Source organism: Choloepus didactylus, chromosome 4 (assembly GCF_015220235.1).
Source record: "Choloepus didactylus isolate mChoDid1 chromosome 4, mChoDid1.pri, whole genome shotgun sequence".
NCBI lineage: Eukaryota > Metazoa > Chordata > Mammalia > Pilosa > Megalonychidae > Choloepus > Choloepus didactylus.
Window position 1 is genome coordinate 110,219,565 of NC_051310.1, and position 16,911 is coordinate 110,236,475.

Here is a 16,911-nt window from a genome sequence, read left to right on the forward strand (position 1 = left end):
TTTTATGGTAAAAGTGTCACATGGTCTTCCTGGATGCCTTGGAATGGTTGGGGTGGGGTGTTTAGGGGTGGAGTTGGGTGGGAATGGAGGGGGATCTGCATTTATTGCAGGCTCAGAAGAAGCAGTGAAGCCTATATATTTGAATCCTAGGTTGCAGGGAGGCAGAGAGTGTTTCAAAATGGACTTTTAAGGTGCATCCACTCCCTTTGGCCAGAGGAGACCTTAGTCACCAACGGTGTCCCTGGATTACCTTAGACACCTCTGTCAGTTTCATGAAGCTCCTTTCTCTGTATAATGGAAATATAAACAACTTTCCCTGAACATGCTTTGAATTTGGTGGGTGGTTTGGAGGGAAGGGAGGCGCTACATGGGTGAGGTGGTTCCCAGGAGCCGTTCTCTGGAGTTGTCTCCTAAGAAAGAAGAGCTGGTGGGAGCGTCGAAGCCACAGCACGCCGCCTGCCCAGGTGGCAGAGGGGCCTAGCTAGACTGGAGCCAGAGCCGGAGTCGTGTCCGCGCGCCCCTCCCCGCCGCTCGAGCCCTCCCACTTCCTCTGAACGAGCTTCGGCTGTCAGGGAGCCCCGCGCGCCGCTCACAGTGCAGTGCAGGCTGGAGGCGCCTCGCCGAGCAGGCTGCCGCTCTGGCTCACTGCCCCACGCCGCCTCGCCGCACTCGGCACCAGGCGCCGCGCCGCGGGCCATGGACCTGCCCCGGGGCCTCCTGATGGCCTGGACGCTCAGCTTGTGGCCAGGTACGTGCCCCCCTTGCCTTCCCTCTCCTCTGGGGGTCCCCTCCTCGGCCCGCCGGTTGCCAGGAGCAGGACGCCGTGCGTCTCCCTGGATCGGGCATTGGCTGCTCTTGGGGACGTGGGTCCCCAGGGAACTGGCTGAGTCTAGCGGATCCGCCAAGTTTCTCAAAAAAGAGGCGCGCGGAGGCGACTTCGAGCCCGGAGTTTGGTGTGTTTGGGAAGAGTTGAAGAGGCTCAAATTGAAAAGCTCCGAGGGCTGGTGGCCCTACTAGACGCCCTAGGCTACTTACAATGGTCATGCGAGGGTTCCCGGTGCTGCCGCCGGGGACACTCAGGGTCTCCGTGCGCAGAGGGCGCTCTGCCCCGGCTGAGGAAGGAGACTGCACGCGCCAAGGGGAAGGCCGCCTCGGCTGCGCTTCTGTCTGGCGCGGGGGAGCATCCTGGAGTTTGGAGAGCCAGGCACAGTGGCCCCGAGAGGCCTGGGGGAAGCTCCTGGAACCGAAGGCTGTCCAGAGCCCCTCCGGCCGGGAACGGAACGAAGCCCCAGGCGGTCGGTCCCTTGGCGGCGGTCGACCTCGCCCGCCCGGCCGAAGGCGGCGGAGTGCAGCCCAGCGGTCCAGTGGCTCCGGAAACGTTACCCGACATTCGCTGCAGGGACGGGGCATCGTCCCCCAATCTGCTCTCGGAATTATGCCGTTATTCAATAATCCGGGAACGCCGTCTCTGTCGCCGAGGCGCGCGCCGCCGCCTAATGCATTCCGGGTGCCGGGCGCTGCGGCACTCTGGACGGCGGTGCGCGGCCGGGAGGTAGAGACCAGCCCCGGGTTACCGGCGGTGAGGTCCTCTGGCCTTGCGCAACCCTACCAGCTCCCCGGGCCGGACCAGCCATGCGGGGGCCTCCGCCAGCGGCGCTGTTCTACCGACTGCGAAAACTTAAGGGGACCTTTCTCCGCGCACCGGGCTGCTCCTGCGGGAAGCAGACCCCTCCTAAGGGACCGGCTACTGGAGATCTCCTGGTCTTGCCTTCTCTAATGCCAGGGCTCCAGGCGGGGCTGGGGCTAGTAGTAGGCGTCGGATGCGGTGACTGTAGGAGAAGAGCCCCGCAAGGAGCATGGGTAAGGGCCCACCAGCCCGTACGCAGTCACCCCAGGGCAGGAATACCAGTGTAAATAAGTGCGCCCTCTTGTTGGCCTATAGCTTCTGAAAGGGTCTATAGTCAACTATAGGACACTGGCCAGTGGTGTTCAGTTGGGATCATAGAGCCACAGTTGAGAACCAACACTGAAACATTAAGTTGTGGGGTTTTTTCGGGGGTTGCAGTGGGGGGCAGGGAGGGAGCATTAACCAGGCCAGGATACATCCAGAAACCATTTGCAAGGGGAGGCCTCGCCTGCTCTAGGTGCATTAGGCAGATGGGGAGACAGCTCCAGGAAGTGTCTTCAAATCACTAGGATATCCAATCACAGGGAAAGGGGATGCACTCCTGTGTGACCCCAGAGGCCCAACTGGGGCCGATGGGTGACCCCACCAGAACCTTAGATGGAGTGGCTGCCTCAGCGCCTAGGGACAATTGGGATCTCAGAAAGCTAAGAGTGGAAGCTTTAGAATCAGACCTGGGTTCCAATTCTGGCTCCATGGCCTACTAGCTGCACAACCTAGGGCAGGTCATGCAATTTCTCCAACAAGTTTCCTCATCTGTGGAATGGAGATAGAAATTTGGAGTTCATAAAATTGGTAGGCTGATTAGATGAGGCACTGTAAGGAACGAACCTACAGTGGGCTGGGAACACAGTCATGTTTAATTATAAAGGTTGTTGCTTAAGCAGGACCTAAGGAGAGGGGACATTAAAGGACCTCTGAAAACAGGATTTGTGACTCAGAGCTCCCTTTATATGGAGAAAACCACTTCTGAGTTAATATATGGTCACTTTGGTTTCTTGAAATATGGGATTCATTAAACATATCATTCAATGTTGGACTGGCATCTGCTTGCAAGGAGCTGGGGGTCGGGGCACAGCATGAATGCAATCTGGGCCCTACCTGTAGCTGAGAACAAGGCTTCACCGGGAAAAGCTAAATAGAAACACAAAGGAATGAATGGTGCAGAGACAATGAGGGCTAGAGGTTCAAACTATGGAAGTTCAGGATAAGGAAGGGAGGCTTCCTGGAGAAGGAGATAAAATTTGAACTGGGTCTTGAAGGATGGGTAGAGTGTGGACAGGCCTTAAAGTGGAACTGTATGTACTTTCGAGCTATATTTCCTAAGTCTAGGTAAAGAACAAAAAGGCAACTATTTTAAAACAACAAAGCTGACTCTCATCAGGCTGGCCCCTGTAGATTGGAAGGGACTCAGGGATCACTGGTTCCAGGGCAGGATTGATGTTTATCTCTCATCTGAGCATCACATCACATCCCTGATAGGCATCCTGTCTACTGGGACAGCCAGTTTGACTGGGAGGGGACCTAGCCCCATGCCCTGTCACAGGCCAACTTGGGGCTGAGCCCCACTGAGGCTATCATAAACTCAGAGTTTCTGCCCTTCTGGAGCACCTGCCACAGGCCAGGCATAGTGGTGGGGTGGGCAAAACCATCAAGAATGCAGAGAAAAGGAGTAACAAGTCCAAATACTTTTATAGTTGCTGTTCCGAGAGAGCAGATCCATTATCCAGAAGTTTAAGATCATAACACATCTAGGTAAGGGTCATATAAGAGTGATGATTCTTTAAAAAAAACACAGCAGTCTTTACTAAGCCCCTGTCACCCACCAGGCTCCATAAGGACACAGAGTGGGAGTGGACACAACATCAGGGTAGAGGGTTTGGTCCTGGAGTCACACTGTCTATAATGCCTTTGGGCAAATTACTGACCAGCTCTGTGCCTCGGTTTCCTCGCCTGCAAAATGGAGATAATAATAGAATTTAAAAAGTTATTACAAGGATTAAATGAGATGATGTACAGAAAGTGCTCAGAAAGTGCCTGGCACATATTAAGCACTCAGTGAGGTGATCTTACTTCTCCATCTTCATCATCATTAGCGCTCAAGGTGCTGACCATTCAGTAAGGAACCTGAGGACGCACAGAGGTGTAGCTGTCAAACTCAAGTCCATAAGAGAAGCCTAGAGGAAGTACTAGGGTCCTGGGGACTCAGAGGAGATGGGCATGCCAGATCCCTAAATAAACATAGACTTTTCTGGCCCTTTCCCAAAGACCTGGCCCAAAGTCTTGATCATAATGGAACTTAGGTAGTTTCTGATGTCAACGGGCTCTTGGTGTTTTTGTGGTGTTGGAGAGGAGAGGGCCCAAACCACTCTGCATGGCCCTGTGTCCCTGTGGGCCAGGGTCCCCTTCAGTGGGGAGACTTTGTATGGGAAAAGCACAGTGTTAGGCACCATGGGTGTGCAAAGACTGGAAAGGTCCAAGCCTGCTCTCCAGCTCAAAGGGGGAGCAGAGAAGGAGATGAAGTTTGTCACTTTGTGTCTCCTGCTGCCCACCCTGCTGGGAGCTTGTCAGCCAAGCCCCTGAGGAGCTTCTGGACCCTTCATACCCCATGCAAGCCCCAGGGCCTAAGGAGAGGGCAGTGAAGACTCACCCTCTTTCCACTTACTCGCTGTGCCCCATCTCCATCCTGCTACAGTGACTCCCCAGAGATGGGAAGTCTATCTCCTTGCCATTCCCATCTTTCCCCAGCCCACCCACATGGGGCCATGGGTCCTTGAGGAACTGTGTCTCACTCGAATCTTGCTCTCTCTGGACCTCTTTCTCTCTCCTCCAGTGATGGAATGCCTTCTTTCCTCTCCCATCTGCAGGGTAGCTTCCTTTCTATCATCTCCCCCCATAGCTTTGAATAAAATTGAGCTCTGAGCTGGCCTGACTTGGCTCTTGCCACACAGAAGGGAGTTGGAGATATTTTAAAAAGTCCTTTTTTCTCTCCATCTTGCCTGTCTTTGGAGATTATTGTCTCATCATAGGCTTCAAGATCTTATTTTGGGAGTCAAAGTTGAACATTGTTTAGTGTATTTGCAGAGAGCAAGGATCCATCACCCTCATTCCCAGGCAGTGACAGCCTCTGGCTGACCCAGGGAGGGTCAGCTGCAAACATGCTTTTAAAAAAATGCACAAATACATTTCTAAAATGGGATCTCTGCTGCTCCTCATTACTTAATGTCCCCCACCACCACCACCAAACCACTGGAACTCAGACAACCAACAAGGATGCATACCCATTTAAAACTATTTTCCCCAAGTAATCATTAGCTCCAAGTTCAGTGCCCACCCCCCAACACACACACACATTTGAAAAGCCTATGACCCCAGGGCCAGTTCTCTGCCCACCCCCACTCACCCACCCCCTCACCACCACCATTAATTCATAGCCACACCAGCCACACCCTCCAAATGGGGAGCTTGCAATAGGGAGGCTGTCAGGGACCACCCCACCCCATCATATAAAATCCAAAATGAGTCCTTAGTTCAGTGCCCAGGTGTTTGTTACCGGCTGAGGGAGTAGGGGAGGAGGGAGACTGGAGTTATAACCCAAAATAAATGAGCTCCGGATACTTCCCCAGTGGGTTTTCATGCTGTGTACTATGACCTATGTCACAAGATGTGTGAAATCCCACCTGGAGTAACAAGATCAGCACAGTCAGACCCCCAGAAGCCTCTCTCTCTCCCTCCCTGCCTCTGTCTTTCATTTCCTCTTTCACCCAAATGCTTATTAAATGGTAATAATCACCACGTGGGCTGGGGAGCCAGCTTGCCTGGATTCAAATCCTTTCTAGCTGAGTGACCCTGGATAAGCCCCCTTGGGCCTCATTTCCTCAACTGTAAAATGGGGAGAATTACAACTTCGAGGCTGATGTGTGGGTTAAGGGAGTCATACGTGATTCATTCGTGTAAAGTGCTTAGAGCAGTGTCTGGCACCCAGTAAGCTGTCAGCTAACAGTAGCAGTTATTACCCATTCCATCAGTTACTATTTGATTTATGCTAAGCCTGTGCCAAGCACTTTCTCCCATCTCACTTAGGCCTCACTGCAGCCACATGAAGTCACTACCGCAATCACCAGGTTACAGTGCAGGAAAGGGAGACTCAGAGAAGTTAAATGACTCATCCAAGGTCATGCCAATAGACCTGTGTATTAAGGGATTTGCTGACCCAAAAGCCACTGTGCTTAGTCCATGCGCAATATTCTTCTGGAAATGGGTCTTGAAAGAGTAGAAAGTCAAATAAGATACTCTTGATCGTATTCAAGGAGAAGGAGACCAGTGTGCAAACAGCTGTCCTCAGAGAGGGCACTGGCCCGGAGGTGGTACAGCTTCTTCCCTCAGACCCAATTTCCAGTTCAGAGCTAGACAGTGACTCCTCCATGCAAGATGCTGGCTTAGTAAGAAATGGTTCTCACTTCTTGCCTCATCATGTGGGAGCTTCTCCCCGTCACTTGCTCCCAATTTCAGAGCCAAGAGGAGCTCTTCCACCTGCCCCCCAAGTACTTAATATGCTGGGATTCTCTGGCTGCCCAGGGGATCCCACTCCAGCCCATCCTTGGGTCCAGCTGGGCACTCCACCTCACCACCACCCCCACTGGCCTCCAATGCCATTGCCTAATCAAAATGTGCTCTGAGCTTCAGGGCTAATGAATGTATTCCTGCAAATGAGTGGTGACAACTTGATGTGTTCTATCCAAAGGGATCTGCATTTTAACTGACCTGTGCCTTGAGCCAAAGGAATAAAGGACTAATGGTGGAACTTCAGGCACCAGGACCAGCCAGTAGAGGAAACAGTTAAGGCAGGAGGACTGCCAGGCATGATCCGATGCTCAGCCCCCTCTTCCATCACTGGTTAGATGTACCTTGCCCAGCCCTAGTTGATGATTGGGCAGTCTCATCCTGTAGGAAGAAGTCATTCTGTGGCTTGAGTGATGCTCTAAAGTGGGTAGAGGTTTTTCCACGTGGCATGTGGGGCTAGTTAGGCAAAGTCGCTATAGCAACATGCTCCATGATCCCAAACATGGTGACACAGAGAAGAGGTCCCTGCCTCCGCAGCTGGGGCTGATGGCTTTCTTCCCCCAGCAGCATCATCCAGCTGGGCCAGGCTACAAGAACCCCTGCCGTTCCCAGCCCCTCTGAAGCTGTTGCTAGTGTTCGAGCAAAGGGAGCACCTGACTAAGGATGGGGCACTGAGAAAACAGAGCCAAGGAGGGAGAGGGGGCTGACCTGTGGCTGGAGTAGGAGGGCCTCTGCTCAAACTCAACCTCATTGTCCCTTACCCAGAGGACTTCAAATTCTCCTCCCTGAACTCCCACCAGTACTCCTTGACTTTATCCATCCAGACCTCTCTCTAATAGCTGCCAAAGCAGGTTAAAACCCAAACTGAATTGTGTAGTCATGTCCCTTCTTAAAACCCTCCATACTCCCCACTGCCAGCAGGTTGAGTCCCCAGCCTGCTCTCAGGACCCCTGTAGCAGCACCACTTGCATGCACACATGTCCTCATCACCCCCACTAAACCAGGCAACTCTGAGTTTCTCAAATGCTCTGAGCTCTCCTGGTCTTCATACACGGTTCCTATACCCCATTCCACCCTCCCCTTCCTTCCTCCCGGCTGCTTCCCAGCATTTCCTCAGGTCTCTGCTTGAGCACCACTTCCTCCTGAAAGCCTCACCTGACCCCCTCAATCAGAGCTCGGGGTCTCAGATGCCCTGTACTTTCTCCCATGATAGCCGTGAACACAACTGCCCGACATCTTCCCCAACTGGACTGCGAGCACCACAGACCAGGGTGGGCCTCTGTACCCCAGCTCTCACACACAGCCTGACATAGCAGGTGCTCAGTTCATATATGTTGAATGAATGAAACCACTGTTGGTCCAAGAAAATGGAAAGATATTTAAGGGCAGAATAGATGCCTTACATTCCTTTGCACACACACTCCCCAGAAGGCCCTCATAGTAGACGCTTGAGCCATGCCATGTGCTAGACACTCTGGGCGATAAAAGATGAGAAAAGTCTTGTTCTTCAAGGAGCTTATGGCTTAGTAGGAGAAAGAAGGTCTTTGGACAAATAATTACAATGTGAGGTAGGATGTAATAAGGGCTATGAGAGGGCTGCAGATAAAGGATATGGAATTTCAGAGGTAGGAGAGATTATTTGTAAATCCAAGAAGGATTAGGTCTGTAGCAAGAGGGGGGGGTTAGAAAGTAGATCTAGGCAAACTGGCTGTCATTTGGTTGGCGGGAGGCCTGGAGTATGTGCCGTGGGGAGCTGCAAGAATGGGACAGTGGGCTGAGGCCTCCGAGAGAGGACCTCAATGCCGATTTAGGCATTTGGATTTAGCAGATAGGGAGCCACTGAAGGCTCTTGAGGGAGAGTAGTGGCATGTTCTCATCTGTGGTTTGACAGTGGATGTGACAGTACAATAACTGGCTTGAGGAGGAGGGAGTGCCCCGCAGGATGGGGCCTCCTGTCCCCTGTCCCCTTTCCAGACCCAAAAGCAGTGACTCATGCCCCAAATTTAAAGAGAACCCAGATTCTGATTTTAAAAGCCTTTTAGAGCAGAAGAAACCAATAAGAGGCACAGGCCAGACCACAAGCCAAACGTCAGCTGTGGAATGTGACTGCTGCTGCCTGCGAGGCCAGCCAGGGGCAAGGGGCTGGCAGGCTCAGCGAGAGGCCCTGCCGATTGTCCTGAACTGGTTGAAATTGTCAACAGGATTGTCCCTGCTCTTTCCTGTCCTTCCAGTGTGGATTTGTCTGCCTTCCAGCACAGCTTAAGCCCAGTCCCCTCCCACCCCCCAGCCTGTAAGTTCCACTGGTCCTACATCATCCTTCCAGAGCTCTGGTCTCCCACCAGTCTTTCCACCTCTGCTTGTCTAGGAGGAGGAGGGCCAGGGGGCAGGTGTACGGGTCTGGGGGCTGCAGTGTGGGGGCCCTAGAAAAGCTCCCTTGGCTTACATCAGCTGGTCCCCCTGCATCTGCCCTTTTCCCTTCAGGATCTTCCAGCCAAAGGGCTCCTGTTAAATGTAGGTCAGATCACGTCAGGTCATGTCTCTGCTCCAAGCCCTCCGAGGCTCCCCTCATGCCTCTGAGTAAGAGGCCCTGTGTGATCTGGCACTCCTGCCTCTCTGACTTCACTTCTTGCTCACCCCGCTCCACCCACAGGCACACCAGGCCCTATGGGCCTTTGCACTTGCTATTCCCTGTGCCCGGAAAGCTCTTCCCCAGAGAGCTCTTGGGCCTTGGCTCAAACATCCCCCTCTTATCGAGGCCTTTCCTGGCCTCCTCACTAAAATTTCCACCTCCCCCATTGCACTCAGACACATGCACAATCCTCCCAGCCCCCTTCCCTGATTCTGTCTCTCTGAGGCATATAATGTTATCTAATATTATTGCCTATTGTATTTATTCACCTTGTGTATCGTCTGTCTCTCCCAATAGAATGTAATCTTCATGAGAGCAAGGAGTTTTGTCTGTTCTGTTTACTTAGGTATCCCAGAATCGACAACAGTGCCCAACCAGAGTAGGAATGTCATGAATTGCTGTAAAACCAGTGCGTCAATCAGTGAAAAATCTCCCCACCAGTCTGCAACAGAAGCCCAAAATCCCATTACTGCATCAAGCACCCATTGAGTTAAGCATTGCCCTCTCTCCGGTCACCTTCTTTAAGGTCCAAGCTCCTGGGTGGGCATGTCTTCAGTCCTCATACTCCGTGGCCATTTGTTCTTCCCAGGCAACATGCTGGTGGCCCCTGAGCCCCACTGGCAGACGAACAGGGCAAGGAGGGTTGCTGAGGGAGAGGAGGGTCTCTTGAAGCAGGGAGGACCTTAGAAAGGGGCAATTCTGTTCGCAGCAAGCAGGCACCCCAGGCCCTTCTGCTTATTTACTGTGACTCAGACAGGACACAAGGAGACATGGGAAAGGCCTTGTTTTTATACAGTGAGAGCCGAAGTATATAATGGGACTTCCCAGGAATCAAGGGGGTGGAGCAGAAGTTTAAAATGCCTTGTTTCCCACAAGAGAATAGTGATTCAGACAAAATCCATGCACCGCAGAACGTGGCTCTGTCATTTAAAACCCAAGAAGGAGCTAGGAGTGCCTGAGATGATGGCAAGGGCTGAGCAGTCGACTCCAGATTGTAGTCTAATCACCAGAAACCACAGGACCAGAATCTTGTCGGGCGGCTTGGGTGATGAGACAAAACCCACTGTACAGGTGGAAAGACTGAATCTGAGTCCCTTTGGATCCATATGAGGGGCACGTTCCATTGACATGGGGTTTGAATACTAGTCCTGATACTTATTAAGGGTGGGCAAATCCATTTTCTCTCTTTGGAATGTATAATGGAAATTAAAATACCTACCTTGTAGGATTAGAATGAAAATTAGAAATAATGCCCCAAACCAAACAACATGTCTAGCAGGGAGGAAGTGCTCAGTGGATGTTGCTAGCAACATTCCATGGATTGGCTTTGGTCCAAGCACTCTTTGCATCCTCTCAATAATTCTTTGAGGTGGGGTACTGTTACCTCCCCATTATAGAGATGAGGAAACTGAGGCACATAGGGCTTAAATAACTTGTCCAAAACAGCCCAGGTGATAAAGTCACAACCTGAGATTTGACTTCTGAGACTGCAATTCTGAGAGGTTAAGTGACTTGCCCAAGGTCACACAGCCAGAATCCAAATCCAAAATTTTCCAATTCAAAAACCCTCCTTTCCCACTTTTCATGAACAGCCCACACAATGTTGGCTAATCTGTGTAACACCTTGACTACTTTCACTTAATATTTTCTTTAATTTGACTTTGAATACTCAGTCTTTCTCCTTACCCCCATCCTAAGCATTACTTGCTGTGGAATAAGTTTTGATTTGCTTGAAAATTTTTAATGCCCATTAAATAAACCCATGAGGAGTCAAGTTTTAATGTTCACTATTGTACTGTCTAAACTCTTCTCACCTGCCAGCCACGGGGAACACAGGGTTACACTGAGCAGCCCTCAGGAAGGACAGACACCCCTATACCCCCAGAACTGAAGTGTGTAGGGGTTGGAGTTTGATTGGAGGATTTTTCGTGAGACAGACCTAGACTCTATTAATCCCTGGCAGGACTTCTCAGCTTCCCTGGCTCTCTGTCTCCTTGGAGGTTTGGTTAAAGGGCCCACGAGGGAGTCTGGAGAAGTTGGCAAGTGTCCAGTCATCAGGAGTGGCCATGTTCCCTCTTACTTAGCTCACCCCGGGGTGAGACCCAGGGAAGTGTTTTCTCGCCACCTGGTAGCCAGGTCCCTTTCTGTTCTGGTGGTGCTGTCTGGGTCGGCAGTGGCCCTACTGAACTTCCCCACTGTGGATGGGCGTAGGCCGGGAAGAGTTGTGTGCCCAGCGTGCCCAACTCATGACAGGGACAGGAGTTTTTAAGTGAAATCAGAGACCAAAAGCTCCAGACCAATGCTCTGCTGAGCATGGGGCCGGCCTGGAGTTGGGAGCTGGGGAAGGGTGTGATAGGGCAGCAGGGAACCACTGGGGACAGGGATCCAAATAAGCCTGTAGCCCCTGTGAGAGCTGAGGACACCCCCAATTTCCTGCCTAATAAATATCTTTAATGGATGTGAGGTAAAGTGGGGAGGAGCATGGCTCTTTCTCCAGGCTTCGGCTGCTCCAGAAAGGACCCGTCTTTCAGGAAGCCCTCTTGATCCACCACCAAAGCAACACTTACATTCCTCTGGGCTTCCTCATCTCCTGTTAGCAGCAGCATCCCCACTCTGTGCAAGGCTGCCTGGGCCCCTTGGGCAGTGGGCACAGTTTGCTTCCTTCTCTCTTACTTTCTCCTCCTCTGTGTAGCATCTCTTCATCCTGTCCTGCCACCAACCAACACACACCCCTCTTAGGGTCTTGACACTGCTTTGGCCCGTTCATCCAGCTGGCACCCCCTGTTCTTCAGACACTGGCCTGCTCAGCCTGCTAGGCAGGAAAACAACAAACTAATTCACACTGCTGGATTCATGGCTGGTAGCATGTGAGACTTGCTACCTACCCCTCCCCTTATTGATTTCTTAGGACAGTCTGCTTGAAACCAGCCATAACTTAACCCACCTGGACCAGTCTGGGCCAACCCCAAATGTCACAGATAAGGAAACCAAAGCCTGGGGCGTGGAGGACCCCCTCACCAGCTGGGCCCTCCAGCTAAGCCTGGGGCAAGGAAGAAGCCTTCAACCGCAGATGTGGATCCCTGAATCAGGGCCAGGCTCTGATACTAAACTGAGTGAGCCATGTGCCCTCTTAAGACTGCTATTCAATCGCTTCTAAAATAAATATTTGGCCTTTGTGTTTTCAAAAGCCTTTGGGGGCTAAGCTTCTGTGCTTTTGTGAACATTTGCTGAGCCAGAACCTCAACTCTGATCATAAAGCCAGATGTCACATGAGAAAGACATTGACAACAAGGAGTCTATTTTAAAACAACTTCATCTAGAGCGTGGGTGGACTCAGTGCCCAGTCAGTCCTTCTGCACCTACAGGCCCATGAGGAGTCGTGGGCCTCAGGGCACCAGAAAAGGCCTCAGCACCAAGTATCCACCTAGGGGGGCCCTTAACCCAGTCTTAACATCCAGGTCCCCTCCAGATCATCCCCAGCTGGCATCCCTCCAGTGACAGGGAGCTCACCACCTCGAGAGGCAGGTCTTTGTTTTCTAGCAAAAGCAAATGGTGTCCTCGGGCTGCTCCTCTCAGGGCCAGTAGACATTTGAGAGAGTTTTGCAACCATGAGGAATTGACACATATTGAAAACCAAAAGAGCTTCTGCATAAACCCTCAGAGAACCAAAACACTTCCACTCCCAGGATGCCCCTATCCCCACCAACCTAGCCAATGGCCTCCAGCTAACTTGGGTTCTGGATCTGTGTTGGGCTCTGCAGCCAGAGAACTTTTCCGATGGGTGTGAGTGTATCCACTGTAGGGTGGGCCCACGGGCTTGGAAGGGAAGGGCCCCCACAATTCCTTTTTTTAGTTTGCATTCAGAGGGCAGTGGCAGATTTGGCTCTGCAGTTCTCTGGGTCCTCATTGCCTACTTCCTCTGCTCCAAGGGAAAGCCTTGCCACAAATTGCATGTCCTGTGCCTTGTCCTGCTCTTCCTTTGTCCAAATACTCCCTGGGCTGGAGCTAACCCTAGACGCCCAGGTCTCTTGATCCACATGCCCATGACAAGCAGGAAACAAGCTTAGAAGTTTGAAACCAAAACCAAACTGTCTGAGCCCTTTGAGTTGGGTTAGTATATCAGGAAAGGGAGGTACTCTCTATCCAGTTTGGCTCCTTTGAAATGGTCAGTGGCCAGAATCAGAGTGGGCAGGGCCACCACGGACAGCTGTGCAGGCTGTGCACTCCATAACTCACATCCACTACAATGGGAATAGTACCCCCTGCAGTTGTGTAGTGGGAGGAGGGTGAAGGAAGTGGCCACAGAAGAGGAAACTGAGGCCCAGAAAGAGGAAGAAAGTAGTCCAAGATCACAAGGTGAGATGAAGGCCATGCTGGGAGTAGAACCAGGGCTTCTGAGGCTAAATTAAGCAAAAATCTAAGTTCCCTCACTCCCTGAGGCTCTGAGTATCACATTCTCTTCAACCTCTTATGATGATGGTGGGAAGGGGGAGTATAGTACATGAGAGTCTTGGAGGCCTAAATACTTCCATTCATTTTGTTCCTATTTCCTTCAATGCACATTGAGCACATACTGTGTGCCAGACATTGTCCTAGATGCTGAGGATAAAGTGGGGAGACACATAGACACTCTCTTCCAATGGAGCCCTGTTAAATGTTTAATAACAGATCCTGGCTCTGGCTCTTGGGAAGGGTCAGAGAGAGTCCTGATTTGTAGCATTTGCCAGTTGCCATGGTACAAATAGTCCCACCATGACCAATTTCAAGCTACCAACAGGACCTCAGTGAATGGAGATGACTGCACACAACCAGCTCTCGTGAACGGGCTCCAGCACACCACTGGCACTTAAACTCCAGTGGGAAAGGAGACAGCATCCAAGTAAGCAAATAGTTCTTACAACCACCTGTAATTATTTCAATTGTAAAAGAAATAAAGAAGACGCCATGAGGGAGAATAATGGGTTCTCCATACCATGGTGTTCTGGCTTGCTAATGCTGCCATTTTGCAAAATACCAGAAATGGATTGGCTTTTATAAAGGGGGTTTATTTGTTTACAAATTTGCAGCCTGAATGCCATGAAAATGTCCGCATTAAGGCATCAACACAAGTATACCTTCACCAAAGGAAGGCCAATGGCGTCTGGAAGACCTCTGTTAGCTGGGAAGGCATGTGGCTGGTGTCTGCTGATCCCAGGTTGTGTTCCAGCTCCTCTCTCAGTTCCTGCGTGTTCTTCAAAACGTTCCTCTTGGGGCGTTTTGTTCTCTCTTAGTTTCTCCAGAGCAAAGCATCAGCAACAGTCTGCTTTCATTGGCCATCTCCAAAATGTCTCTCTTGGCTGTAGCACTGAGCTCCTTCTGTCTGAGCTCTTTTAGGGCTCCAGTGATTCAAATAAAACCCACACTGAATGGGTGGGGCCACACCTCCATGGAAAGAATCCAATCAGAGTTATCACCTACAGTTGGGTGGGCCACATCTCCATGGAAACAACCCATTCCAAAGGTTCCAACCTAATCAGACTAAATGTGTCTGCCCCTATGAGATTGCATCAAAGAACATGGTATTTTGGGGGACATAATATATCCAAACCAGCACCCATGGTCAGAGAAAACTTCTCAGAGACCATGACATTGAAGCTGGAGAATGATAAGGAGCCAGCTGAGCAAAGATCTTGGGAAAGAGTGGTCCAGGCCAAGGGAACAGAAAATGCAAAGACCCCAGGGTGGGGAAGAGGTTGGGATGTTTGAGGAACAGAGAAGAAGGCAGTATGGCTGGATGGCAGCAAGTGATGAGGAGGGAAGCACAGGAGAGCCTAGCTGGTCCTGGGGAAGGTGCTGGAGTCTATTCTCAATGTGATGGGAGAACCCTGGAGGGTTTTAAGCTATCAAGTGCAGGGAACTGATTGATTAGAAAGCTCTCACAAAGCCCAGGCACAAAATGATGAGAATGTCTTGGTCTGAGGAGTGGGTACAATTGAGAGGACTCTGGGGCTAGAACCTGCAGGACTCGCTGATGGGCTGTGAAGGAAAAAGTGTGAGAAATGACTCCCAAGCTTCTGACTTGAGCAGCTGGTGGGTGATAATACCACTTCCCGAGGTGTGGAGTCTTGGAGAAAAGCAAGTTGGGAAGAAAAACCTAGGGTTCCCTTTCAGCCATGTGAAGTGTGAGATGCTCTCAGCCATCCAGGGGAATATGTCTCCCAGGCAGCTAGATGACTGACCGCGGGGCTTGGGGGCAGCCTGACTGTGATCTGGGGTCTAAGCTGGGGAATCTCCGCGATCTCAGCCAAATCCTGTCTTGGTGAGACTCCGCAGGTGTACACTTGTGGTCACATCTCTCAGCTCCTGTTTTCCGCATAGCTTGGTATGGTCTTATATCCTTCATAGGAGCTCTTGAAAGCTTGAAGAAAGAGGTCTGTTTTGATAAATTTTCCTGGCTGGAGAAAGGACTAAATGATATAAGGCAGAAAAACACACTGGCTTTCAAAACGCTGTGAGTTTAATTGTTGAATGAGGTGATCTATGTGTTCTCTGAAGACACCAGTTGGTTATCAGGGCTGGAAGGTAAAACAATGTTAATGACAGCAAATTTCTGCTTGGCGTTTGCTGCTTTCAGTTGTTAAGCCTGTTTTCCATGAGCTTGACAGCTGCTTAACCAGTGCATTGGCAAACTCCTGATGTCTAAAAAACACAAAAAAGGAGCCCTTGCTCTGGCCTGTACTTGCTTGTTCTCTCCCCTTCTCTGAATGCTTCTGGGAGTGTCTCCATTCAGCCCACCTCCCAGCAGCCCCCATGAGCCTTCTGTCCCCTCCATACCACTGCAGCCTCTGCTCAGACACCCCCAGAGACGCAATCCTCAGGACCCTCGCTGCTACAACAGACTGTGCATCCATGTTTGATTGCTTCTCATTTAGACAACTCTTCCTTAACTAGAGCTGCAAGTGCTGCAGAGAGCCAAGGGGAGGTTGTTGTAATAAGTTACACATTAGCACTGAATGGGGCACTGCAGAAATGGGACAGGGAACTGGTGAGTGTTTTGATGACAAGAGGAGACTGTAGGGAAGAGAGGCAGGCCAGGCCCGGGGGCTCCACTAGGCACCCAGTGTGTATCAGGAGGGCACACCTGGGCCTGGCTGGAGAAAAGGAGGCTGAGTTGACAGAGGGCAGTGGGTAAAGGGAGGGCTGTCCTGTGTCTTTTCTATGTAGGCCCTTCTTGGGTAAACATTGAGTTAACCTGACCAGCTCATTCCGGTGCCTGTGTTTATTTCATCAGCTTTACTGAGAGCCTGTGGTGTGCCAGACACTGAGCAAGGGGCAAGACCCCCACTGATGGGGTGAATGTAGTCTCCCTTTTGGCCATAAAAATAAGGTTAGCATAGGATCTTCAATGCTCCAACTCAAAGGAGAGCTTCACAAACAGCCAGCCCCAGTTCCAGGCCAGCAGGTGGGAAGCCACCTTTGGGCATGAGGAGACCCCACCGATGAGAGCTCTCAGCTGCCCTGCCTGTCCTTTCATGGTCAGCTGGCCTTGAGGGGACACTCTGCAGGGGTAATGGACGTTCTGCTTGTGGAACAGCAGAGGGTGGAGAGGCAGGTGAGGCCTTGGCACTAGATATACCTGTGCCGCAGGGAAGTCAGACTCGGAGCATCCATTTCCTCACCTGTTCTCGGGGGATGATGAAAATCCAGGGTTCACGACTCAGGAGAATTGAATGAAACAATGCAGTAAGGCACCCAGCCTGCACCTGGTACTTGCTCGGCATCCTGAGAGCAGGAGCTGAATCTCCCTGGGAGATTTGGGGAAGGAGTGGGACAGAGCATTACCCCAGGACTGGGGAGGCCAATCCCTGCTCTAAACATGCCCCCACCAGCCAGAAGAACTTGGTCACCTCAGGGAGCCTTCCTAAGCCTGCATTTCAGTGAAAGAGGCCAGGGACGCCAAGGCCACCCTTGGCACGTGTGTCTACTTCGTGTTTGTTGAGTGCCTACCATTCCTAGCACTGGTCTAGGTGCCAAGAGGGTGCAGATGCAGCATCTG

At 51.4% G+C, this 16,911-nt stretch overlaps 1 protein-coding gene across 2 annotated transcripts in view; it reads left to right on the forward strand.

The window, feature by feature from the left end:
- Positions 1-618: 618 nt before the first annotated feature.
- The window catches only part of ITGA11 (integrin subunit alpha 11), a 120,676-nt gene continuing 104,383 nt past the window's right edge, over positions 619-16,911 (forward strand). For both annotated transcript variants that reach the window (XM_037833575.1, XM_037833574.1), the window contains exon 1: positions 619-748. In XM_037833575.1, coding sequence (XP_037689503.1) covers positions 697-748 — 52 coding nt within the window. In that variant the 5' untranslated portion in view covers positions 619-696. The remainder of the gene's footprint in view (positions 749-16,911) is intronic.